The following is a 27,993-nucleotide window of genomic DNA, read 5'->3' on the forward strand; positions in this document are numbered from 1 at the left end:
AGTTGAGTGGGTGGTTTTCTCCAAATGCCGAGTAAAATTTTCCCACCTTTCTCTTTCAGAGTTGATTAAGAAACAAAGATTTACCCTTTTCCTAATTTTAGCTCTTCAGATCTTTAACATTCAACAAGAAGCTGTAAATACTGGGAGGTCATGAATATTAAAAATAGAAATGAGATGACTTCGAACTCGAAACCAAGTGAGCCTTGCAAGGTATCCCTTTTCTCATATTTAGGAATGAATAGAACAGGGCAACATTTGGAAAAATGTTTTTAATGAAAAAATCTATAGAAAATATTTTATATTTTAGCTCTTATACTTTCATAGTACATAATTGTATACATGTTTATAACTGAACATCAATTTAACAATCACTGTTGTATAAAATGCATCAACTCTTTTTTTTCCTGGTTTGAGTAAAAGGTTTTCTAAAAGTTAGCCATTTTTCTTTGTACATTTTATCAAAACATTTGAAAAATATATCAATAAAGGGTAATATACAGTGTAAGTGGTCAAAGAAGAACTGTTAATTCGAATAAACTAGTGTTAACAGTAGGATGTTATCGATTGACTTAGGGTAAGGTGAGAGGTGCTGATTTGTAACTAAATCAGCAAGTACTGAAAGTTGAAATGAAGTCGACATGTAGTCGAGCTTATTAAAATGCTTTATGCACTGCTTCAGCTTTTCAACAGCCTTCTCCCCACCCTGCACATTAAAAATAACTTAAGCACAGGGGACAAGGCTCATGATGAGAGCAGCAGTCCACAGTAATGTTGTAAGGCTGAGCCACAGATGCAATGTCTGAATAGTGTCACATTGTTGCTTGGGTCCTCTTCAGCCATCCCACAGAGTGCTTAAATGGAGACAATTAGTGATGCACTCAGAGTCACCCCTCCTTGTCACAGTGGTGGAGGGTCCAGCAGCCTAGGAGTTCTTCTGGGGTACCTTTATTGTGATCGTTTTCACTTCAGAATATTCTCTCAGTCCGTATTCGCCCCTGGCAAACATGGGAAAAAAAAACACACAGGATTTTGTTTTTGTTCGATTTGGGGATGGTTGGGCCAAGATGACGTACAGACACATCTCCTTTAACCTGTCTTGTCATTTTGTGTGTCGTGGCCAAATTCTTCCACGCTAGCAGCCAAATCAAGTGACCCGGAGAACACAAGTATGGAAGACAGATCCCCTCGGAAAGCAGAAGAAGTGCCTTGTTGCATTGTTTTCAAAACATAGTGCATTGCGTCAGAAATCTGTTGTTTAGTTCATTGCAAATCAAGAAAGCAGTTAATGCGTGTTCATATTTGTGCGGATTTTAATCCTACAATTTTTACCCAAATCCCTGCACAATAGCACAGAACGTGCTGCCCTTCATTACTGGCTTGCCTTAGATTAAAACATTGGTCCTGAGCCAGACAGCAGGGGAGGCTACTTACATTTCTCTTCCGATGCCAGACATTTTGAATCCTCCAAACGGACACTGGGCACTCAGAGCGTTGAAACAGTTTATCCTACAGGATACACAAAACATGTATTAACACTCTGTGGGCCTTTGCTTTTCTCCCAGTACAGCTGCCTTAACTATGTTCCAATAAACATACCTGGCAGCTGAAGAGATTTGCAAGAGCAAATATTGAACAGGCATGGTTAGTAGATATGAAAACCTTTTGGACCTCCTCTATGAGCATTCAATACAGAGCCCTGCCATATTAAAATGAGCAGGCTTGACACCTCACAGTCATTTGCGACCCATCACAGAGTTGCTCTCTGTGCAGAGCAGCCACAAACTTCATGCAGCAGACTGCTGATATTTATATCGTGGGAGTACTCTATGTAGCAATATAGATGCTGCCATTTGGACATCTCAAATTTCTTTGTATTTAACTATTATAATAGTGCCTTTTCAATACAAGCAAAACATTTCCTGAATTTACTGGTTTTTCCTAAAAAAAAACAGACAATATCAGTTAGGCTTTTTAGACTCTGCGTCTTACCATACTGTTCCAGCCTGCATGGCTGTTGAGACGGTCATGGCCTTGTTTATATCTCTTGTGAAGACTCCTGCTGTCAGGCCATATTCAGAGTTGTTGGCCCTTTCAATCACTTCATCTATGGATTTAAACTTCATGATTTGTTGAACTGGTCCGAAAATCTGCAAAACACGACACTTTGACATGCAAACTATCCAGGAAGGAAAAGTCTATGTAGCAGCTCTTTGCATAACAAAAATAAATGGAGGTCCTTTCTGCACCAGAGGAACGTCAGTGTCTCCTGCAGCTTAAGAATATGTGCAACCAGGTAGCCAAATGGTCTGCAGTAGTCTCCTCGAATCTAGCAAAAAAACTTCTTGGGTTTCAGTGTGTTAAGAAAGTAGGTCTGTGGAAATCGTAACATTTTAAATTAACATTCTTGAATTAAATACACACCAAATGATCTAATGGAGTGCGAACATGTATAAAAAAGGCTGCACCTCCAGCCTTGCACTAGTTTCAGAGCAGAAACGGACTGCATCCTGTCTCACTCTTTCGCTGTCAGACAGACACATGTCCAGTGTACCCCAGTACACTGCGAGAGCTGTGCTGCTGGAATACGCTCAGACTGTGTGACTAAAGATGCAAAGAGCATTCACTGCAGAAAGCCCCGTGTCTAATATGCGTTACCTCTTCCTTTGCAATCCGCATCTCATCCCTGACGTTGGAGAACACAGTGGGCTCAATGTAGAATCCCTTCCTCCCTATGGCTTTGCCACCGCACTCCAGCTTCGCTCCCTCGCTGATCCCGCTCTGGATCAGCTCCAAGATTTGGCTCTGCTGCTCCTTGCTGATCTGAGAAAGAAAAGAAAAGGCGCTCTTCAGAGACACAGACTTCGGGCTTTGAGAGCAGAATGAATCCCCACTCACTCTGCTGCACCGTTGGTGGTATCCTGACATTCTAAGCACAGGGAGCAAACCTAGGACCAGTAGTGAGATTTAGTGCTCTAGCATGAAACTCAGCAGCATGTGTATTCCTTTTCAGCACGGTATTCAGTGCTCGAACCCCAATCCCTCTAGAACTCCTTAAGTCCTCGTATCTGTTATTCAAGAAAAGTAGTTTTTTTTTTCCATGCAGTGATAGAGGTTATTAAAAACCTCCTTCAGAGAAGCTAGCTATTGGGGTTGTGGGTAAAGAGGCTGGTGTTGCACCCACCCATCCATTTTCTAACCACTTGGCCCAATACAGGGCTGCAGAGGAGACCGAGCCTATCTCGGCAAGCAACGGGCACCAGGCAGGACGCACCCTGGATGGGATGCTGCGCTGCCACACACACTGACACAGACATAAACGCGCACACACTCACACCAGAGCCCATTGTTCCAGAAGCCAATTGACCAGTATGACTTCGGACTGTGCGAGGAAACAGGAGCGCCTGGGGGAAACCCACGCGAACATGGAGAGCACGTTCAAACTCCACACAGCCAGGACCCCACATCCGGATTCTGAACCCAGGGCCCCGGCGCTTTGAGGCAGCAACGCCCTCTACCACGCGGCCGCGCTGCCTGTTTGAAACTGTTACCTGCGGTCCCTGCTCGGTGGTGGGGTCGAAGGGGCTTCCCACAACTCTCCTCTTGGCACGCTCCACGCTCTTCCGCACAAACTCCTCATAAACGGGCTCCTCCACAAACACGCGGGAGCCGGCAGTGCAGCACTGCCCCTGGTTGAAGAAGACTCCCTGGTGAGCCTGCTCCACGGCATAGTCCACTGTCAGGAGCAGAGGACACAACCAGACGTGCTTTGTTAGGCGAGTCTGCTGCTTGACTGCAGTGCTGTACATCTGCCCAGCTGGGCGGTCTGGAGCTGTGCACTAACCAGACCTCGTTCATTTCTTCCTCAAAGACAAGCTGCTGCCATAAAGGCAGTGGACATCTACCACACTCTGCCACACCTTATCAAATCGAAGATGATAATGGTGAGGTGGGGGCAGCAGGTTGCTTCTCTCTGAAACACAAAATCCTTTTTCTTCCCCTTTCTGTTCATCTTTCAGGCACGTATTTGTTATTTGTCATGGGGCTCTGTTAGGGGTTGGTGGTGGAGTCTTTAACAGCAAGTAAAGGGTTAATTAAGCATGGTCACTTATTAACCTTCCTCAGTGCTGGGAGGCGGAACAAAGGGGCTCCTCTTTAATGATTCACATTCTGCGAAAGTCAGGGCTGCTGCTGAAGTCATTTAAAGGCACGGAAACCTGATTTAAATTGGGAAATACGCTTCTCCATGAAACCCCTTATGAAACTATATTGTTTAAAAAGAAATAACATCTTAAGAAGGGAATTCGGATCAACGGTGCACATTGTATGGCACTGTCAGTTGTCCAAGCACACAAATCCTCCTTGGTTGTTACTAAAAGAGTCTGGCTGGAACTATCGCTAAGCAGAGAAAAAAAAATACAGTTAAAAAACAATGCTCTTAAAAAGCTCTAGGAGACTTACAATCTGCATCTGCAAAAATAATGTTGGGGCTCTTTCCTCCCAGCTCCAGCGTTACTCTCTTCAAATTACTCCTTCCAGCTGCTTCTTGGATCAGCTTCCCAACCTTTAAGAGGAAATGGAGAAACATTTTACACACATCACGGACATGCAGCAAAGTCCACCAGCCAGCTCAGTAAATCAGTGGGATGCAGCCATTAAATAACTTAGCAGGTTAGGGAGCTCCAGACTAGAGTAACTTAAGTAGACCTTCCGAAACAGGAGACCTCCAGAAACACATCCGCAATATCAATTAGTTTTGGACAAAAATGATGCTAAACTGCAAAAAGATTCACTGCCATGTATTCAAATAAAGCAAGGACATGATACTGCCAGTTCCAAGTTTTATAACCCTAGGAAAAGCTGCATAGTAGTTTTTAAGGTGCCTTTTCAGCTATACAACTCATTAACCAGTAGGCTACAGACACATGTAGCTTTTAGCTTTTATTGTATACGAAGTGCTTATTATCATGTCTTTTTCCATAGGAATGGCAGGAGTGCATTTCGATTTGGTAGCCAGCCAAGAACAGCACTATGAGTGTTTGTGGGAGTATGCGTTTGATCCTTTGGCAACAAATTTCTATATCACTCTGTTCGGGTTTCTACCATTATTGTTACCTTTCCCCTAACTGAAGTTATCCTGGTACAGCCTATTTTAAATTTCTACTTAGAAATGAGAGCAACGGTATGCAAATACATACTGCAGTGTCTCAAATATTAACTTAACAGAGAGCATGGGATACAGCTCAACTCCACAAACGCCTATGAAAAAGAGTACAGAGGATTTCTTTATATAAACAGCTCACGCATAGGTATTTGGACATTATGTACAACAGAGTATAAATATTTCTCTGTGCCACTATTTATCAGAGGAAAACATCTTAAAAGGCATACAACTGGAAACCCCTCCCGCATGGGTCGCTTACGATTTCACAACTGTATGCTGAAGGGGAGCGCAGAAGAAAAGCAAAACAAAGAAATAACAGCCTTGCAGATGTTTTAACACTGGACAACTGTCTTTCAAAATAATGCAAGCCTGCATTAATCTCACTTAGGAAATGAAAAGGGAAGCCTGCTGAGCAAATTGGGACAAGTGGTTGAACAGCTGTTAGGCAGCAAACATTTGTTTGGCATGAATCATTCCCCGCTCTCCTGTAGTTCACTTTGATGGTCCTACTTGACTAATAATGAGATCAGGGTATGTTCATTTAACACAGAAAGGAAACGTTCTGCCACCTGATCTACTGTCTAAGGTGATGCGCCTCAGCAGCGTGTATCAGTAACATGGTGTGCTTTGCTCCAATATCAGCTCAACCACTGATGATGAGCTCTTGAAACCTACACCAAGGACTGTCCCTTGTTTCCATAAACAAAGGCTTGTGACTCACTGTCTGTATATTTAAAAGCTTTGGTGCTCGAGTTATTCTATTCCTAATTGACTCCAGAAATGAAATCAGAGGCACAACAACAACAAAAAAAAAAGGTAATTTTGGAGGAAATGTTCTCTAACCACTTATCATAAAAGGAAAAGGCCTTATATTTGCTGGTAGCATGAAATGCAAACCACAAAAGGAATCGGCTTTTGTTTTGCGTTTGCCATCTTCCATCCCATTCCACAGCATCGGCTTCCCACAGATTTTGCTGGGGCGTAGGCGCTCTTGATCCATCAATCCATCGTTCAATCAATCCATCGTTCTGGATCAGGCTGATTGGGGAAGAGTTTCCTTCCGTAACACATCCCCCGAGGAAGGTGCGTCTTTAATGCTACATCGCAAACTGAATGTGATGGCAGGCTCAAGCTGGTATCAAAAAGAAAACTAAAGCCCTTCACGGCTTTATAACATTCCAGAGTTGCCATGTGTTTTGGTTTCCTGGTGTACCACAGTTTCTGACATTCTTGCTAAGACTCAATACATGCAGGTACAGGTGTCTCTTTTTCGAAATTGGGTTTCTTTTAACTCCCCTAGCCCTAGTGTGGCACTGCCGCTGCTATTGCAATTTTCTGAAAACAGCTCCAGCAGCTGTAACTCCTTCCCGTCTCCTAAACCAGCCCAGAAACAAGGAGGAGTAAAACTGCGCTCATGGTTCAAAGTAAACATAGCTATCCAGCTCCCCTCAGAACATGCAATTCTGCAATCCTGTCCGTGACAAACATTTGTTTTCCTCCCATTTACACGATAGCCATTTTAATGGAGCAATCTGAGTGATGTACCATTTTGCGAAGATACAACATCAGCCCCCGCTCCTCGGATTCAAACCAACAACCTTTCAGTTATGAGACTCAGAGCCTCTGTTGGTGAGCATCATCTTATTTACCACACTACTGAAGCGACGATTCCCTGTAAAAGCCTCATGTGAAAAGCATGTTTTTTTAACCACTGTTCCTAGGGTAATTTGCAGGATTTGCTTTGGTTACTAGTCTCTATTTTCCCTTATCTGTAAAGTTAATCTATTATGTCTGGGATTCCATACGATTTTCATTATTCCAAAATATCCCACATACTAGCACATTGGAGTCTGCAACGGCCCCTTTTCTGTGTTTTCAGAATCCAGCTAAAAGGAATGCAGAAGAAGGATATGAGGAGGTCAGCGAGCTGCCACATTAACACTGGTCAGCAGAGGGTAAAAGCAGTTGAGCACAGGCACAGCGCTGGCAAGACCGTCTGTCTCGTTACAAGATTTACTATGATTCATAACTGTATTGAGTCAGTCAGACATGTTTCACTCACACAAACACTGCAGCTCCACCTGATTTGCTTCTGACAGGCATGAAAGGCCACAACAGGCATTACAGTCTGAGTCTGAGGCACTTAAGCGCTGTTCGACCTTGATGTGCAAGTTTGTCATTAACATTTGGACTGAAAAAAATCAAGTTTTTTTCTGTAATACCGGAGGCACACAAAGGCAGACTTGGCAGTGAGGTAAACCAGGGTCAGAACTTCGATACTCATTAGACACACATGTGACACTTATAAACTAGCTCAGTACTAGCGAGCACAAAGACAAAGGGGTGTTGCTATTCTGAGGGAGCCAGGTTATAATTTGGGGTTGGCGCTTAAACCCACATTAATATAGCATTATTGTTCTGAAAGCACCAGGAAGCAGTTTACAGTGGCTTTACAGCAAAACGAACCGTATGTTTCTGTTTAGCATTCATGAAAGACTGCTGCTTCCAATTCATCTCACTTCCTCCCTGTAGAATCTTTATTAGAAATCATTATGCAAATACCACCTCCTACTTTTTAGAAAAACAAAATGTAAAAATTCTGCAAGTAAACATTCCACTGGATCCATGAAGTGGGATCTGTCTGCCTACAAGTACAGAGAACAGACGAGAGGAAGAAACCGCATTGTTTTAACACATTTCTGCAAGAAGAAAGCAAGTGGTGGCTCCTCCTGAAACCTGTGTTTTACCTCCTTTGATTCTCAAGGGGTTTATTCAGCTTTTGCAAAACTGTCCATCCATTATCGGAAAGTCACTTACTCCCAGTAATGGTCAGGTTTTCCATAATCTATCCCAGAATCCTAGGGCTTAAGGCAGGGCTGCACTTGTTCAAGTCGGTCACAGGGCAGACACACACAAACACGATTTAAAGTCTCCAATAAAGCTTGCCAGTGGGTCTTCGGAATATATGTGGAAACCAGACCACCTGGACAAAACCCACGAGGATACAGGCAGGGCATTCAGACTACACATAGAAATCGAAGCCAACATCCAAGATCTGTGAGGCTACAGATCTAACCACCATATCACTGTGCTACCCTGCTGCAAAACTATCTCACTAATAATAGGAATAATTCTAAGTAGAAAACGGACAGTCCAGATCTGCACTGGTGCACAGTGTTACAAGGGTACCTGTTCCGCATGGCGTGGAATAAACCGACACTCACGGTGCCTACACGCCAGAGACTTTAAGTAGGACTGGAACGGTCAGTGATGAGGCTGCAGCAGCCAGAAGGGCAGAACGAGTAGGCAGGTGTGAGGAGAGGTAGTGACCCACACTGTCTTTGTCAGACACTCGAGCACCTACTACAGTGAGCCTCAGCAGGCAGTGCTAACACATGAAAGTCTCCTGCTGGAACAGCACAAAGCAGCCGAGGGAGACCCCAAAAGTCCAAAACCCAGGGAAAGTCATGAAAAAGCCACAGGCACAAAAAAAATAACTGGAGGGAGAAATCCCTCATTCATGAGCTTGGAAAAGTAGAAACGTCTGCAAAAGCAGAAACGCTTCGTAAAACATGAACGTCCATCTCAAAGGAAAATGAGCCACACGCTGAGAGAATATTTAAGGAGCAAAGAACTAAAGGCCAGATTTAGCAGTCTGATTTTCTTTGTTACACCCCTACTGATTTATTACATATGGTGACACTGATGGCTACAGAGCTACAAAGAGCTACAACAAGAGTCCAACAGCGAGTTGGGAGAAAATGTGCATCAGATAAACAGTATACTGAACACTTCACATTACTAGGCTGTACGTCAGGGAGAAAATCCCACACGGATTCTGCAGCAACGAATTTATCGAAGTTTATAACTGACCTTTGGGAGAAATATCCAATCTTGCACAGCTCTGTGTATATTAATCTCATGCCCAGGACCTCCCCACCCATATCTCTCTCACACCTCCCTCACCCTGCCTCCCCATCGACACTCTTGCAGCAGCTCCCTGGCTCAATCCTCGCAATATTAAGGACTTTAGGGCTTCCAAACGGCTAGACAGCTGTTCCCACAGCTAGTTGAGTCACGCCAAATACCCACTACTTATTTTGTCCCTTTATCGCATTCACGAGTCTGTAACCAAACTACTGAAACACTCACAACAAAACATTTACTGTTAGCTTATCTTACCCTTGGAAGCCTCCAGTTTGAATGAAATACTGAGTTTAAAAAAATGGGTATGCACAGTTTTATAATTTCACGAAATGAGACACGATAGGAATAGTCAGAGTACTTTGGAAGGCACTGTATATACAGTAACACCGCATTTTAGTGGAAGTGTGAGGAGAAAACAAAACAAGCCCTCTTCTTGCGTTTTCTTTGTTAAATTACCTCAGTTGATCCCGTGAAGGCGACTTTGTCTATGCCCATGTGATTCGCTATTGCAGCTCCTGCTGTTGGCCCAAATCCTGGTAAAATATTGACAACTCCTGGTGGAAAGCCAGCCTGTCAAAACAATATCAGAGGAAACAAGGCTTAGAGGGAAGAGCCAAGCCAAACCCAGGGAAAACCGACTTGCCCGAGTTCCTAGCGGAGCGGTGGAGATGGGCTGAAATAAGAGCAACGAGAGAGAGAGAGAGAGAGAGAAAAACAAGAAGAATGTGGTCGACATGAAAGCGGCAGGCCCTTGCCTCTTTGATGAGGGCTCCCATGTAGAGGCAGCTCAGCGGTGTTTGTTCAGCGGGTTTGAGAACCACTGTGTTTCCACAGCAAAGCGCTGGGGCGATCTTCCAGGCCACCATCAGCAGCGGGAAGTTCCACTGTGGAAAGGAAAGGAAGAGGTTGGTGGTGGTGGTGGTGGTGGTGAGGGGGGGGAAGGGCGTTCGTTAGCTCTCGGCTGTGCCGGCTGTTCGCGGCTCACACACTGCGCCTTCACGCTACCACACCGTGCCGAATATCCCCTGGCTGTGTCTGCGCGTGGAGTTCAAAGCCTGGCATTTCTCACCTGTCCAGCGGCTCGTTTCTGAAGGGCCAGTGCCTTTGTATCCCAGAGAATGGGCTTCCACATTGTGCAGGACCTCGCTAGGAAGGAGATGCCCGATGTGTATTTGTTAACCTAGGGGGCTGAGTTTGGCAGGCGCGTCAGGGGCGTTGTTAAGCATTTTCCTTCCCGCGTCGGGAGACGCGATAAACGACAGCAAAACCCAGTCCCTGGAGTGAGATCTGGCAGCTCAGTGCGCTGGCAACGTCCAAACAGTTCTTGGCTGATACCTGGTCTTCCCACCTCAATCCACAGACAGATTATGAGGTTACCCTTCCATTCCTGCCTCCCTGCCAAGTGCAATTGCCCAAACCCTAGTGCCTGATAAGCACGGCAGAGTGTTCCGTGAACCTGTGCCATGTGTGTATTCCTCCAGACCCCCTTCACTCCCCTCCCGAATGAAAAAACATGCAGCTGGGAGGGCAAGGTTTTATTTGCCTTTGGAGAGGGCCGAAGTGAATTAAAATAAACAGGCAGATACTCACTGGGACGATCTGTCCACAAACGCCGATGGGCTCGTTCCTTGTGAATGTAAAGTAATCCCCATCTGCAAGATGAGGATCGTTATTGTTCAGCGGTCCAGTTGGGCTTGGCAGGACATGAAAAGCAACTGTTCTACAGACACGATGTAGGGCAGAACAGTGATCTATGGCATTAGGCACTAGCATCTGAGACATCAAAACACAAGACTTTTATATTGTTTACTCAAGCTGCCCCCTCCTTCCCCCCCAAAGAAAAAGTAATTAAAAATTCCTCCAGCCCTTTGAAGGCAGATATTAATAATTAAGATGAAAAACGCCAGAAAAGAAACCGAAGTGAACTGCAAATAAACACAAGTGGTGGGTTTAATGTTGTGTGAAAATAAATGATTTCACAAGAATACGTCTTAAAAACAAAGATTCTGGATTCATAGTGGGGAAAGGTCAGCGAAGCCCATCATCTGGGCTGCTCACTCTTTTCTCAGGAGTTTGGGAGAGAGGTACCACTGATGTCAGCTGATGAATGATTAGCCTTGGAGGTGCAGCTCAGGGAGAGCGCACATCAGGTGGCTGGTTTGCGCTGAACCAAACTGGTATTTACCCCTGGTGGTCAGATAAGAGTGCCCTTTAGTTTCTTACAAAAACAAGCGCTGCAAACCTGTCCTCTGATTACAGGCACACTCAGACTTGTGGCGAACTCTCAAGGGAAGCTTTGGAGGGGAGGACAATGAGAAATTTGGCCCACTGTCACGAGAGCAGATCTTCAAACACTGCGGAACACGGGACATTGCCACTGTAGCAGAGAGCGTGGTATGAACAGCACAGGCATGCGAAAAGAAATACATCAGTGGGAGCCGTTGAGCTTCCAGCTGGGCAACCCCAGCCTCTGTCTCCTCGGCGCTCTGAATGGTCTGCTCTTCTCCGAGCTCCTGCTTATGGCAGTGTTACACAAATGCTGAGCTGCTGTCCTGCACCCTACAGCCAGACAAACTCCCCACCAGGTCCCTTTCACATGGCTAAGTTAGCAAGAACAGACTTGGAGCCCTCATCCCCTGTCAGGGCCCTCCAGTGATGGTGTCCTCAGAGGGAGGCTGGCCATTACCACTCTGTATATCTGTATAGGGACAACACATGTTTGCTTTTCTGCATTCTCTCCCTCCCTACTCCCCTCCATCCTCTCCCCGTTTCCTTCAAAGCTCCAGCCGCGCCCTGATGTGCATGTCATTACTCCGGCCCATTGTAGAAACGTGCCTGATGCAAAGCAATGCCACACCAAGGCGTTGGGCTATCCTGGGTATTTATATTCACAGATACTCTGTGTGCCATTACAGATTTTCAATATGGTTGCTCTGCAGACAGCGAATCCCAAGCTGTCACATTATCTGCATGTAACTTCATTTGGTCAGGAGTGGACCCAAAGTTTTCCTCTGCCAGCACTGTGCCTTTCATGCGTAGCCCCTTTACCCTTTTAGCAGATACCTGCATTTTCTAAAAGCACATGGAAAATACCTCAGTCCAATGTGACACCTTTCTTCTATGACACAGGGTTTCTAATATTATTTTTTGATGTAAATGAATCACACAGTATCATATCCAGGGCCCTGTGCTTTGTAAACATACCCATGGGGATGGTCATGCCATGGATCTTATCGGCCCATCCTGCGAAATATCTCAGTGTTTTTATGGTTCCCTGAAGGTCCACATAGTAAGCCTGGAGAAACGGTTTCCCGCTGTTCAGCGATTCCAGTGTCTGAAACGAAGGGTGGGATGGGGAAAGGGAAAGAAGAGGAGAAGGTTGTATATCATGCAGGGGATGACTGATGCCCGGGATATATCAGAAACATCTGGATCACTGCAGATTCCGACATGTCAGACGTCTTTGTAAAGAGTTTATGTGCTGCCTGTGGAAAATGTGATACCATGATAGCATTATGTTGGCATTTCACTTTGAGAACGATGTCCTCATGCTGAGTTCTTATCAGGCAGGGGAGGATTAAGTCTTATCAGCGACCATGTTAAATATTAGGATCCCAAGAGAATGGCATCCCACTTTGTCTACAACCTGTTGTGTTTTTTTTTAGTCATTGTTTTCAAAAAGAACATCATTGTTTAATGTTTTTCTTCTTGTTATGAAATTGTGAAACCAATCTGCCTTGTTTTAATAGTTTTTTTCAAAAGGGGTTTATTAGAAGCATGTGCATGCTACCTTAATAAAAGGCAAGGGATGAAAGTGCTTCATGCAACGTCAACCATAGCACAATCCAGTTTTATTTCTCTCGTCGCAATTGTTATTGGCATAGTTAGCACAGAATGGACCATGTGTTAAACTCACTGTTTCCATCACCACATTTTAAAAGACTGCTTGACAATTAAATCCGACTAAAAAAGCAATTCTACCAACTTTTGTTCTAGCTTGGTTTCCACCTTAGTCAACATAATGTGATAAAAACATTTTAAAAACCAAGAAGAAACAACATATATGCCCAATAATCTCAAATGCTTTGATGCCTGTTAATATAATACTATTATACAAATATATGTGTTTATAATTTATAAAAAATTAACAAAATCCGTGCTATTAAAAGGTCAGCTAAAAAAAAACTGTAAACCCTTTTGCAATGACATCACTGTAGGCAGAAATATTCGGGAACTAATTGTTACATCGCCATTAAAATTATGAGGTAATGGTGGTACTGGATTCTCTTTTATCAAGGGAAAGAGGCACAGATATGAAAAGCAATCCTGTAAGTCTAAGCACGTCTTATCCAGAACATTAGGGGTAAAAAAATTGTATTTTGATGGTAGACAGACAACTGGCTAGCTCCTTTAGGAAAGAGAAGGACCAACAGCACCAGTAAGGCCATCGCCATACCGCCAACAGGACTCTGTCCCTCTCCACCAGGTTGGCCAGTTTGTCCAGCAGCCTCCCCCTCTCTGACGCATCCATTATCCTCCACACTGACCCCAGGGAAAAGGCCAAGCGGGCAGCTTGGACTGCCTTGTCCACATCGGCCTGGGGAAAGAGAGACGGCCAGGCAGATGGAGGGGAGGAAGAGAGGAGGGAGAGAAGACCAGAATTACAAAACGTCAGTCCCCCCAAAGCAAACATCTCCTGCACACAAGTACTATCTTCTCCATCCAAACCCTGTTGGTTACGGTTGGCCTGGCATTATCGGTCTCGGCCCTCACAGAAGTGTTTAGGAGAAACCCCAATCTGCTCTTTGGGGCAGTGGAGTCCATGCATCACTAGAAGTCCGATTCCTGAGACACACAGCAGACCTAAAACACCCTCATGTAGAGCTCTCTGTAAAAACATGTTAGCTCCTCTGTCCTTTTTATCCTTTTAGTCTCATGCTCTTTTCATTCACCTTTCTATACTGCACTGAAATTAAAACCCACACCAGGTGAAACATACGGTACAATTGTGCTGCTTATAATTTAAAATAAGCTTTTGTCTGATGGATGTGAACAGACATTTTTAAGCAATGGGGATGTCCCCAGATTGTCTGCTTGCGAGAAGTTACTATCTTTACGGGAAACACTTAATCACATTTTGACATTGATAATGATACATGTCCACACACACACACTTCTAATGAAATATATCACAAACACTGCTAGGCCACCAGTCCTCATACTGAGGTTATAACCAACAATTGCAACACCTGCAATTATCGAGAGACATGCATCTTAAAAAGTCTTTAAATTTCCAACACAACTGCCAATACCACCACCCAACTGTATTTATTTCAAGCAGAAATGTATTTATTTTAAATTGGGATTAGGCTATGCCTTAGCATCCTCTGACAGTACTTCTCCCTACTGCCTGATTTATGAATCCAAAAGGGTACTTTGATTTTCTTCCTCTGTAGATTTTCCAGAAAAAAGGTTCTGCAAAACCTGATTGTCAGGGTGGAGCAAAATATGTTTTCCCTGAAAATGCCTGCATGCCCAACCACATTAGACTAAACTTCATTTTTTTTCTCTTCTTTTTTTTTTGGGCATTTAAACTTGGACAAATGAGACAAGAGAGAGTGCCAGGCAAAAGCAGTGGAAAACAGCATTCCAGGAATGTAACCCAAGAGCAGCGCGAGCACCGCTGTCTGATAAACATTTAGCTATGCATGCTCAAAAATCATCCTTTGATATAACACCAGCTTTCCCACGTGAAAAAAAAAGAACGAAAAGAGGCAAAGTCGTGATTCTCCTCTTTTAAAACCGGTTTTCTTCTTACCTTTTCTGCCTCCTGCACGTCACAAATCTTCTCTCCATTGGAAGGGTTGTAGGTTGGGAAGGTCTTTCCACTCACTGAGTTCTGCCACTCGTTGTTGATGAAAATCTGGATGGGATGGACAAGTGACAAAACAGCTGTCAAAGGGAATGTTCCATTGCTTTGGTTATTCCAGACTTTACTGGGGCATTGCTTAAATAATTGCCCTCACCTTGGGGTCTTCAAATCTTAGAATCTGATAGAACTGGGAAACAAAGCCCTGTCTCATACTAAAATTGCCACCTCTCAAAAAAAAAGGAAACAGCAGCCCTTCGTACTGGCTGGGCGCGATGGCAAAATCAAACTACTGGTTATTGATGTGTTGTAGTTTACCCAGGGTGCTTTGTTGCCATTTCTTTGTCGGCATCGATCGCTTCAACATGCAGGAGTCTGTAAATTCCTCCTATCAATGACTAAGCTGATAGAGCTTAGAAACACAGGTGGCATCACGTGTGAAGAACAGACAGTTAAATTGCTCATAACAGCTGACCTCCCTACAATGGGAACCAGGGGAAGACATGCATTGTGGTCACCAATATATGCAACACTACATTTTCCGTTTCCGAAGCAGCTGAACTTGCACGTTTACTCTACTGCAGAAGCCGGACAAATTAATCATTAAAACGCAAATACATTCTGACACTTGAGAAAGGCTTTCTCTTGGGCGGTCACACGTGTACAATTGACTGTATTTATTTAGCTTTCTTTCAACACCCTCCGTCATGGAAATTGGAGCAGTTTTGAGAGAGGCGCTGGTTGTGGTGTCTAAATGCCTTGAACAGTTTCATATAATTGACTCGGAGTATTTCCACTTGGCACTTAGTAAACTGGAATCTGTTTCATTACTGGAAACCAGTACCAAACCCTGTAACACACAGCTTCCGCTTAAAATGCAATGCAGTGCAGAAAATAAATTTTAGGGATTTTGCAACAGTTTCTAATAAAATACAGAAATTAAACATGCAAAGCCAATATATGTAAGTAAATACATACTTGGTGTCATTTTCTCTACTCCAACATAATGAAAACTGATATTGTAATTCAGTTGGTTTCCATACCACTACCTTTCACAAGCGCTCACTGTGTTAGGATTTTATTGGTACAGATTGTGTGCAACTGTTCTGCAGGTTAAGGGAGGTGTTGCAGAAGGAGATTCACTCTTAGGAGAGCCCAAGAAAGGCCAGGGTGTTACATCCCTGTAAGGAGCTAGACAGCTCCCATACACATCCATTTCACAACTAAACTACTCTTTGATTTGTTTACAAAACAGGTGTCAGACTTGGCTGTGTCCTGCACTTAAAGAAGCAGCTCGTTTGAAGCAGATGTTCGGCATTTCGAGGCCTGATGAAACAATTAAAAAATCTGACGTTCATACAAGATGTCAAGTTACAGTACAAATGCTGATGTGAGCCTGTTTGTTTTCCAGCCCCCTTGTTCATTTCCCATCTTGTGTTTTTTTCAGTTCAGCTGCACAGAGTGAAAAGTGACACAACACAGAGCTTGGGACAGAATTTAAAAATAAAACAGAAGCATGAAATAAGGCTGCAAAGTACGCGTAAAAAAGTGAAGACGGTAATATTATTCACCCTTTCAGTGTGTTAAGATAAAGCTAAGTAAATCTCTGAGACACTTGTTTAATTGCTGACAGCACTGATGAATAGACTGTTAAGAACACATCTGTTCATCTGTCCTTTTCTGTATACAGGCAATCACAGCGTTCTTTTTGTGTGGGAGGGGAGAGAAAACATCAAAAACAATCATTAAAAACAGGGCTCATATGTTACTCTCTCTCCAGGATTAGTAACTACTCTACATATTTACTAACGTAAACTTAGAGGCTTAAGTACATTTTAATTGGCAGTAAACTGTGGACTATTTACTTTAGAGCAGGTATAAAATACCAGGCTTTTGGAAGCAGTTCAAGATTAAATCCCCCAGCTGTCTGGTTTACAAGGAAAACCTAACACTTAAATAACTCACTTTTTGAAAGTTTTAGGTGTTCTGTATCAGCTAGTACCATTCCACATGCACTCATTCTGCAGGGGCTCAGATTCCATTCCAATTAATCTGAGTGAGGTTAGGCACTCCACTTCCCACTGACAGAAAGGCCCAGTGCATTCAGCCTTTCTCCCAGGGCATCACCTGCTCTCTGAAATGTATACATTCTGGTGCATTTAATCTGACTCTCATTAAAGGCACTTCATAAAAGTGTCACAGCTAAGACAACTGATGACACACTACAAAAACAGAAAGGGCTATAGAGCACTGAATTAGATTTTAATTTATAGGAGGCCACTGTAGTGGAGCTCCCTAAATCAGCAGAACCCCTTGACAGCCACAACAGCTTGGTAAGAATGCAATCTGTGGGTAGCTTTATGTTACACGTAACCCCTCTCACACTGCACCAGGAAAAAGAAAAGATAACCGCTGCAAACATCGGAGAGGGCTCCCATCTAAATCATGCCCAGAAAAGGACAGCGCTCTGCGCCCTCTTTGTTCCATCTCCACACTGAATGGCTTTTAACTTTGTTAGTCCCCCTTGAGAAAGTTGATTAAGACAGGGAGTTCGCGCAATAAATCAACTCTCGAGGTTGTATTTTTTTAAAACAAAACTCTTTCAACTGCCAAAAAAGTTGAGGACAGACGTGCAAAAGTGCAGAATTACAAACAGGTCAAGTGCATTGTAGTTCCAGGACATCAGGGCTCTTAGTCCTGTTCCTATGCAAAGCACTACTGAATGCTCAATCCCTGAAAGAGAGCCTCAGCCCTGGTCTCCTGTGTTCTGCAGAGCACATTTCAGGCTATGTTATCTCAATGGTGGAGTGAATTTTATCAGCGTTCTTACAGTGCCTTTAAAGCCTTTCTTTTGTGGCATGTGTTACATTGAACCAAAATACCATCTTATTCCCCCACAGACTTTCTTTACTTTTTTCTGCATTTAGAAGTATTCTTTGTGTCCTCTAGTGCTGGAGGTCTATACGCTGGCTTTTTTTCAAGAAACGGCTGGATGAGATCATTCGATCAGTTACCAAACGAGCTGGTTGGACCAATGCTCTCCTCTTGTTAGGAAAATTGCCGAAGGACTTGTTTTACTCATCTCACTATGGTTGGCAAATACTGTAAATGTATAACACAACAGTGTGCAAGGATCCAGTATCCTTTACACCTCTGCATTTTCGTTTTCCACAAAGGACACGTGCAGAACATCAGAGAGGAAACAGACGAGATGTGGAAGTTAGCCCCATCTCAGCCCATCTGTAGTTACTGCAGCAGTGAACTGATACAATATTATTTGGACAACAGATGAATGGACAGAAGGAAGGATGCACACGTTGAATGAATCTGTTTATTCCATGAGCTCAAAAAATAAAAGTGGCTGACTGAGTACAATGAATCAATAAGACATGCTTACCGCTGTCTTGTTTCCTGCTTTTTGTAAACAAGCACATCTCCAGGCATTACAGATGTTTGTGAAAAAATATACCCTCTGGTATCACCCAGAGATCCTGTTCTTTTAACATCCGTTTCTTTGGGGGACTGGATATTCTTAAAATGGGTAAAGTCAGTCCCAACACAGCTGTAAGAAAACATCACTGCTTTCTGATATATTTTCATGGATATACACTTTTTGCAGTGCTTGTTCACTGGTATTTTAGGATCCTGAGTTAGATGTTAAGAATAAACTGAGATGTTGGCTGTTCAACACTAATTAACCATAATGATATGAATGACTTCATCAATGATATCTTCCACTCTCATTATCTTGGCACGGAGTGTGGAATTTTAGGTTTCAACAGGTTTCACACACATTTTTGTCTTTAGAAAAGAACACCCGGCAAACACTTTCATTTCCGCACAGGAAGAGACATTTTTAACATCCCAATAATAATAGCATCCCACAGGAGAAAGTGTTCTGGATGAACAGTGGAATGAATGGGAATTGCTCAGCTCCATTGATTTACGTAGCGTTCTGTGAGCTGATCCGTTTTTCATGTGCTTCTTCCCCTCTGGAGGTTCCAGAGGCTGTGCAAACAGAGGGGCACGAGATGCCAAAGCATGTATCAGAGCGCAGCACATCTGTTTGGCCCCCAGCAGCTTCTCGTGGCTCGGAGGGTTAGGGAATATTTAATGACGCCTCTTTCTTGATGCTTTTTCGGGGGGCACACTAAAAATCCAGAGGCTGAGATTCCACAGCACTGCATAACACAACCGGGCACCTGTGTCTGAGTCTGCTCAGGAAGTTTCATATACTTTCCTATCACGGGAACTTCATTTCCTCTCCCTTGCTGGACGGATTTCAGGACTTATAATTATTATTGTAACAGGCGAGGGAGGGATAGGAGAAGCAGGCCCAGCTTGTGTTTTTCTCGTCTTTATTGCATGTCTGATATAACAAACCTTTAACATTTCCAGTTCGCACGCTCATCACTGCTGCGCTCTCTGGGGAGAGAGAGGCGGGGGTGGGGGCTGGGGGTGGGGGGGGGGAGGACCCGTTGTGACTTTTCTAAAAGAGTTATTATTCTGAAGGAGCACAGGCTGTGAACCTCATTGCAGTCCCCTACTTTTCAGCAAACCAGCGTTGATTTATAAAGACTATGAGGTAACGGCTTCACATGAAAAGCAAAATTTCACCACTTTTTCTGGCTCCGACAGTGGCTTTAAGGTTGATCTTTAACCCAATGAACATTGCTCAACCTATATTCACACATTTGGGGGGCGAACACTATCCTGCAGCTGCAAGCAGTACTCGATCGGTACATTACAGACCAGGAACACACGCAGTTTCGTATTTAAAATTTTAAGTTTAAGTCTCAGCTACTTGCTCTTCTAACAGGGTCAGTGTTCTCGTCTGCAAAGTACATATCTTTTGAAAAGGAGCAAATGTTGTTGTTTTTTCACTCACAGTAAACGGCATTTGAAAATATCTAAATATGGCTCAACAGAAAGTAAACACTATTTGGAAACATTTCACTCAACTGACACAGTTGGGGTTTTTTCTATGTGTACCTTCATGACAGCGTCATGGGATAACATTACATCTTGGCGTTTCTCAATAGTTTCAGTAATTCGTTGTAACTCCGCAGGAATGAGGATGCAGTCTCCCTTCCCATAAATGAGTGGCTGTGGGCCTGGAGAGTGGGAGTGATGTGCTCAGGAAGAGTCAGCTCTGTGGGTAGCCCACCCAGCCTTAATTGAGACGGAGGAGGAGACGGGACTCAGACCCTTCTATCACTGATCAATCTGCTAAGAAAGAGGAGCGAATTGTCAGGTTCCTCCTTGTATTTCTTGTCAAGGAAGAAAACCCCCCACCAAATGTTTGCTCTGGTCTGTGAGCTGGGGGGGAGAGAGAGACTGTGGAAGGGCCCCATCTTTCATTTGCAAATGGCAGCACAGCAAGCGAAGAGGAAGTGAGGTGTTCGTTTATTTTTCTAGTTACTGTAGGGGAACACTGCGAAGGGGAAGCAGAACAAAGGCCGTCCGAGTGTTTTTTTGTTTGTGGGACTGGGGGATTAGCTGGTTAATTAGCTTGGGTAATCAGGGATATCAGCAGAGTGACCATCATAAGCACATGCCAAAGACCAGTGGTTTAGTGGTGTGAAACATTCCTTTCACAGAGACACCTAGAGACAATTAAGATTCATTAGAGATATAGTCCAGAGCTCTGAAAAAAATGTGGCCTCCGGCTTTGTATGTGTGTGGAGTTTCCTTCATCCTTCACAGCAAATTTGATCAATCACCTTTGGGTGGGTTTCAAATCGGAGCACACTATTTCCAGAGATAACTACAAGGATAGTAAATGACATCTAACTCAAACTGACCATTCCAGGATATTTCATTTCTTTCACAAGATCACACTGAAAACCCTTAGGTTAAGGGTGTATTTTGGTTATCAAGAATTTTAATGGACCTATTTGTGCCAGAAGTCTGTAAATAACGGCTACTTCTTTTTTCCCTTCAAAGGCAATTACTTCAAGGATAAAGTGTATAATATGCGGTAACAAAAAACAATGAGAATAAACATCAAAGGGGCTCAGCTGACTGACAAGGTCTAAGGCCAAAATCATCATTCTAGATGGAGCTGAGAGTTGAGGTGGGTACAAAGACATACCCTTCCAGCCGGCACACACCAGCCTTTTCAAAATGTTTGACTAGAGCTCACAAAATGAAATGCACACAGAGACAAAGTTACTTTCTGAAGTGTGGCAATTTACGACTTTGCGCTAAATCATGTTCAGCGTGTCAGGAGGGCGCTGTATCCCACTGCGCTGCTGGCTTCTCTTGCTCTCCAGCAGAAGGAACCACGCGATCAGACTTCGGGGGGGGGGGTTGGTGGAATGTCAGCTTTACTTGAAACCGGCCCCTCGCGCTCTGCGACGTGTGATAAATCACCAGCCCTAGCCCTACCTTAGCACGTTTGATCTTATCTCAGCGAGACAGAGTTTTGAAGTGAGGAACACCAGATCTCATGGGTCAAACGCAAATACCAGAGACACTGACCCGCACAGTGGTACAGACCGTATATTAGTCCCTGGTGGCTGGTAGTGATCTTCTCAAGAGTTTTGCCTCTGTGTCATCTCAATTACTGCGGATTGTTATAAAGACCTGTGAGAACCTTCCAGGAGGAGCTATTAATATGCCCTTCTGCCGCTTTTCCAGAACCGAGGAGATTCAGGACCATGAGAAAGACGATAATTGAATTTTATCTTTCTCTATTAGAGATGAAACGTTCAAAGAGCATGGTATTAAAAGTAAATTGACCCAGACAAACAGACAAACAGAGCGGGCGCTCTCTTTCAGGACACTTGAGGAGATCTTGTGCTAGACCTCCGTGTAACTAAGTCTCAGTAGAGCCAGTTCCCTCTGGTGAAATGAGTTTTGTCATTATTCACTTTGTTCAACTCCTCTTGGTCATTTCCTTCAGAAGATGCATTTCTGGGGCTGTTTAAGCCTAACATCCACGTCGACATATCGGTTAAATCAACCACTGCTCACCAGCGAGTTTAAAATTAACTTTAAAAGTTACAGGCCGTAGGAGTCATTCAACTGTGACCCTTTCAGCCCCTCACTGATAACGCTCACGGATAAAACTGCGATGTAGAAGGATTGTTTCAGATTGTTCTTCGTGTGAGATTGAGAGAATGTCGGGGACCCCTGAAAGACTGCCTGCTCTTTAAAAGACAGGGGGTTGAACTCAACGACATGTAATCACTAAATATTGGGGCACCACAGGAAAGGGCTTGAATTTGAGAAGCTGTTCGCTCTGACAGAGCAACTACCTGTCACCACTAGCGGGTAGGGCACAGCTCTGTTAATTACACTTCACACATGTGGCCTGATAGCCACCTTTCTTCTTTTCAGAAAGTGAAAACGTCAAAAATAAATAGCCATCAGCAGAGGCCTAATTTACTGCTTCCTCCGACTGTTATCGACCAGTTGCTACGTCCCCCTGCAGCAGTGGTTTCACTCTTCAGAGGGCCCAGTCAAAGTCCAGCGTTGTTATTCCAGGTTCACTGCCAGAGCCCTCCCTGAGCACCATTTAGACAAACAGCTGGGGGAGCGGACTACAAAGAGGCCTTCAGTCAAGAACTGCCACTCCAAACTAAAGATGTGAGAGACTGGAAACAAGCTAGCAGCATCATGCTTGGCCTACTGGGACCTCACAGATAAAAGCAATAGGGAGACACAGGGCAGATTAGGGCCAATTTGTACTTGTTTAAACTGGGAGAAGGCATACACAGTAGAGAGATGGCCATCCCAGTCTGGGAGGAACATGGAAGGCTTTCAGGAATTAGACTTTGAAGGCAGGGCCACTCTCAGAGTTTCCCTGACCTTGCTACAGCTTCCAGACTAAGTCTAGCTATGATTCCCACAATATGTTTAATATAAAAAAGCCTCACTTCCATCAATCCATTTTCTCGCAATTAAGTTCCTCCTTACACAAATCTGGAGCATGTTATTTTCTGTGAAATGAGATTAAGTAGCAAATAAATTGCCCCCATGGGGACACATAAAGTATTTTGAATTGAATTAAAAGATAGACACAAGACTATGGGTCTCCCAGACACAGTGATCAGTAATTTATTTTCAAACAAACATGTAGAGTTCAAAGTTTCCACTCCATCTACCTTATAGTACCATGCGTTCTCACAAACATGCCTGTTGCCCATTACTCTACAGATAGCAGGTATCTGCTGTCACAGTAAGCAGATTTAAAAAGTTGAAATTTTTTTTATTTCACACTATGACTGATGTGGCAAGGTTCCAGCAGGAAGAGTAATTCAGAAATTCTCTGGCGATTAGAAGTCTCGCGATGATGTTATCTCCAATTGAATGTGTTACGGCATTCCTGCATAAACCATTTACAAGCTGTTGCAATTAAACCTTCAGTGAGAGTAAAAGCAAGTCACAAATACCACTTTACATGCAACACATTTTTAAATATCCTATAGATTTTTTTAATATCTATGGTTCTGCATTCAATAGTTCCTAGAGGTTTAAAATTGATTGTGTTTAGCTTTACTGAAGTCAGAGACAAAAGAGTTTCTAACACAGATACATCCACTATCATGTTGCAGAATTCTACTGGGACACATTAGTTAATAGGTCTGTGTACTCTTTGTGTTTATTTTCCTGGGCACTAAATGCGAAATTGGGCGCAGATTAAAGAATGGAAGTTTTGAATCTATTTCCCTCATGTACAGCCCAGCCATAAATCAGTGTCCACCCCACAGAAGGCGCTGCTTTTCCACAGGCACAAACCCACTGAAATTCCTGGGGGTATTTCTCCAAGCTTTCCCACTCTAAAACTTCATTAGCACCCTGTTGGCGTGTGTGGAGGGGGTAAACAAGATGGAGGGAGCAGGCAGGGTAAATGCACAGAGGATTCCTTGAATCTATGTGCCTCACATTAAATTAAAATTAAATTCAAAGTTTATTATATTGTTTTTTCTCCATTCCCTGCAAAGACTTTTCTTCTACAACAGAAATGTTAATGATTGTATTAATGCCCTAGGGTAGTAAATGAACATTCAGTACAAATCCTGCAATACTTCAAATATATGTGTTTTTTGGAGTAAAAGTCAAGATTCAAAATATTTTTTTTATTTATCATCCCCTTTCTTTATGGATCTGACTTTTGAATAATCAAGATTTACATATAACTGCAAATTTGCATATTTTAAATGAAAAGTTCTTGTTTCATTTATCTTTATTTTAATTCTTGCTACACTTCTGAATGCAAAAAGGAACACTCCTCTTGCTTTGATTTAAAAAAAAAGTTTTTTTTGTCCTAACTGCTGCAGCTTAGGGTAACACTTAAAACTCTTCATGCTCATTTAAAGGTTTAGAACATCAGCCAAGGCAAGACAGCAGTACAAATGTTGCATTAATTAAACTGATTCAATTAAGCACAGTTCAACCCAAGTGTTTGTGTGGAGAAATTGTGATTTAGGCTATATAACCAAGTTTAAAGACATTGCAAAATGCAGCACTTTTGCTTATAGAAAGAATTTCAATATAAGCAGCAAGCTTTATAAAGATCAAAGGCTTGCTATAATACTTACATTTGTGATACTGTAAAACACTCTCTTTGAAAGCCAAAAATGCATAACAGGGATTGCTATTAATATCTGAAATATGCAATTTAGGCATCTTTTGTTAAAACATAAAAACATACATCAGGAGAGATCAGGTTCTATAACGTGTAACTGAAAGCTTTTACGTCTTTAAAATTTCATACATGATCTAGAAACCTGGACAAAACCTCACAAACACAGGAAATTCACTCAGTTGACTCGTGGTTGAAGTATGATAATTCAGTTTTCAGAATGCCACACTGAATTAACTGAGTTTACTACATGCAGTTTTGAATGCCAGAATCTCCACTCCAAATTATTAATTCAGTCAGGTTCTCAGCTTTACTATGAGAGAGTACCAGCATTGCCAGTCTTGTACAAACAAAGAGCAAAAATTAGATGGAGTTACTCCAAGGAAAGCCTTGCAAAACCTTTAGGGATACTAAGGAAACTAACTATGATTTCCAAGTAATAGTGGACAGGTTATTATTTTCTTTGTTTACTTGGCTGAGTTAAAACAAATGTTTGCTTAATTTGTGCTGGGGTTTTGTTTTAGCTCACAAAAGCTCTTACGTTTCCCACAGAAAGGTGACACCAACCAACTTTTCACTTAACGTGCCCTCCTTCGTGTAACATAACAAACAGTCCAGGCTTCAAATCTGGACCTTCAAGAAGGAAAAGGAAAGAACTCGGGAAGGACACTTCCGTTTTGCAGGATGTACTTTTATGGAGAAAACTGCCCTATCTCGTCTGCTCCTGCGGACATTTCCGGAACCCAGTGGAAACCACCTGCATGTAGGAAGACACCTGTTTTGGAATCCTGAAGCTCTCCCAGGCTCCAGTGTGAAAGTGCTTGCGACTGAAAATGACATCTGAATCGAAGGAACCATCACTTGCTATCTTACTCCAATTACACTTTTGGAACACAGATGCCATTAAATGTTACAGCCAAAGCAAAACTGCGTGAGTCATCTCTTTTCCATTCTTTCCTGTGGTGTCTCCTTCTCCGGTCTGGAAGAACTATATGTCACTGTTAATTATGGAATTTTATGACTTAGAAAACCTGGGAATAAATCCCATACTATCATACAAACTTACAAAAGTGCTACAATGATAAAGTTATAAAAGCCATACATCATCATTATTATTATTATTATTATTATTATTATTATTATTATTATTGGCCTTGAAACGAACGGAAACACGTTCCCTACCCTTAACTAGATGTAGACAGAATCATAATCTCTTATTCACGATTTCTTGGAACAACAGCACAGTGGAAAGACGTGTTTTGAAGTTTATCAGCCTTCTGCCCCCAGTACAGGATAACTACGACGGTTTGACTAAAAAACGCACCCAGTCTGGAGTGAGTTTCAAGAATCTAGAAAACAGAATTTTTACTGCAGCGTTGTTTTCGAGATTGAGCCTTTGTGACAAAAACATAACAAGCACAGCTTCCTCTCCAGTGGCTCACGATTGTAAATAGCGATGCACTGTCCATGAAGCAGGCTGCGAGCTATGTTTAAAAAAATTCAAGTTCATATCCTTTCCGTAGCAACACATGAAATGCGCGGTGTCTCCTTTGTATAATCAGTGTTGGAATTACCTTAATCCAGCTTTCAAAAAGGGCTAATTCGTTTTAAATGGTTAGCACAGTTCTTTACAGACATTACAAAAAAAGTACGCAGCTCTTTATAAACTAAATGGAATCGACTAAGCCCAATTCTCTGTATGATCATATCCTGTTTCTCGCGTACACATTCCTATAGTCGTATGTAAAAAGAAGACAGGTCCTTAAGGATTTTGACAATGATAGTATATTATTATACCATGTATCGTAATTTTAAGTTAAACTTAATACATGTCTAAATCTCCATATAGTTTCCCCCCTAGAGTGCTGCAGACACGTTATGCTTTGGTATTTACTATGAGGGTCTAATCAATATCAGACCGGGATCATGCACATCTGTAAATAAAACCTAGTCACAAAGAATGCACATCAGCAGAAAAAAAAAACATCACAACCTATTCATGAATTCGATGAAAGGCAAAACAAACAAAAACAAAAAAAATGTTCAATTTGAAAGCGTCCAGTTAACATCTAAGGAAGTTTTCAGACTAACCTTCGTATGCTTGATCTCCAGGTTGGGAACTGGCGAGGGCACGAGGTGGAGCGAAGCCACGAGCGCGGCGGGGTCTGTCTTGACTTCTCCCGGCAGTTCAATTTTACTGGAAGTCATTGCGCCTCGGCTGCCCCTTCGGTTCAGATCGGACCGGTGATTTTTTTCTACTGATTTCTGATTAAGACTTAGGGATCCTTCCTGTGTATATAACCAGGTGTCAGCTTCGGTCCATTTTTATTGGGCAGTGGGCTGGGCCGTCCTCCCAGGGATGATATAATTAAAATTTAGCATTTACATAAGCCACTCAAAGTCGGACCCTGTGGAGAGCGGCCGGAGAAAGCTGAAACCCCTTTAGTTCAGACATTTATGTGTGTTTTGCCTTTTTCTTTTCTTCCAAAGAAATCGGTTCAGCGATTACAAAGAGGGAATATTATCTTGCTTGTTTAAATCTTTTGTTTACTTCTTTCCCCGTTATATAAATAGTAGAAGCATAAAAGTAAGGAATCAGTGTTTTAACAGGCGAACACAGCGGGTTTATGTAATTATAATTACAAGAGAATTAACACCTACATGCGAGCTCAAATCTGTCTGAGAGGGGGCTCTAATCATAACAAGATGCCTGAACTTAAGTTGCAAAAAATCGCAAGTGAACCCAAAACTAAAACCCTAATTAGATACGAATTGCTAAGGGAAGGCATTCAATCATTTCGTTTTGGCTTTGTGTATTAGCAGTCTTATGTTTCTTTATTCTGAATTCAAACGCGTAAAAGTTGAAATGTGCTGCAAAAATATGAAATGTTTGAATTACTTAAAGGTAAGGTATCTTTGTAAGGCAATAACGTACGCCCATCGTAAGATGTTGTACTTGGAAATAAGGGATTCTCTGAACAAGTTGTGGTTTATAGATCCTTAACTTTGATAAAGCCAGTCTCTTACTCTTAATCTTACCAGCTAAATTATGTTTGGCCAAAAGGTTAGGTCAGCTAAATGTAGTCCGTTACCTGTCTCTCATAGTTATATTTGCATAATCATGTGTCGATGTGCCATTTGCCGCGCACTTAATTGTTTTGTTTTGTCTATAAAATCTCAATTTCGCCGGGAAAAATACATATGTGAAGTGTTTAATAAGTGTTGGGAGTTTACTTTCCCTTTTTATTCCCTTTTCTTCCTTTTTTATATAAAAAGTTACTTAAACATCCCCGTTTTATTTCCATTAAGCAATCGATGTAACTGTCTATTGAAGCAATATTCTTTGTAGAGTTATATATTGTTAAAAATCAGCTTCCAAGGTTCCGCCTAGAAATCGAGACTCATTTAAAATTGTATTTTCCACCCAAAAACCCGGCGAAATGC

At 42.6% G+C, this 27,993-nt stretch overlaps 1 protein-coding gene across 1 annotated transcript; it reads right to left on the reverse strand.

The window, feature by feature from the left end:
- Nucleotides 1-250: 250 nt before the first annotated feature.
- aldh1a2 (aldehyde dehydrogenase 1 family, member A2) lies at nt 251-26,851 on the reverse strand. The gene is made up of 13 exons (XM_088640968.1): nt 26,641-26,851; nt 14,907-15,011; nt 13,545-13,685; nt 12,293-12,422; nt 10,679-10,740; nt 9,844-9,972; nt 9,545-9,658; nt 4,459-4,561; nt 3,549-3,733; nt 2,656-2,820; nt 1,990-2,147; nt 1,432-1,506; nt 251-995 (listed from the first exon to the last, which is right to left on the reverse strand). The coding sequence occupies exons 1-13, from the start codon at nt 26,755-26,757 to the stop codon at nt 923-925; spliced, it is 1,557 nt and encodes a 518-aa protein (XP_088497094.1). The 5' UTR covers nt 26,758-26,851; the 3' UTR covers nt 251-922.
- Between the last annotated feature and the right edge of the window lie 1,142 nt (nt 26,852-27,993).

The sequence above is a fragment of the Lepisosteus platostomus genome, chromosome 7 (genome assembly GCF_059453375.1).
Source record: "Lepisosteus platostomus isolate fLepPlt1 chromosome 7, fLepPlt1.hap1, whole genome shotgun sequence".
Taxonomy (NCBI): Eukaryota; Metazoa; Chordata; class Actinopteri; order Semionotiformes; family Lepisosteidae; genus Lepisosteus; species Lepisosteus platostomus.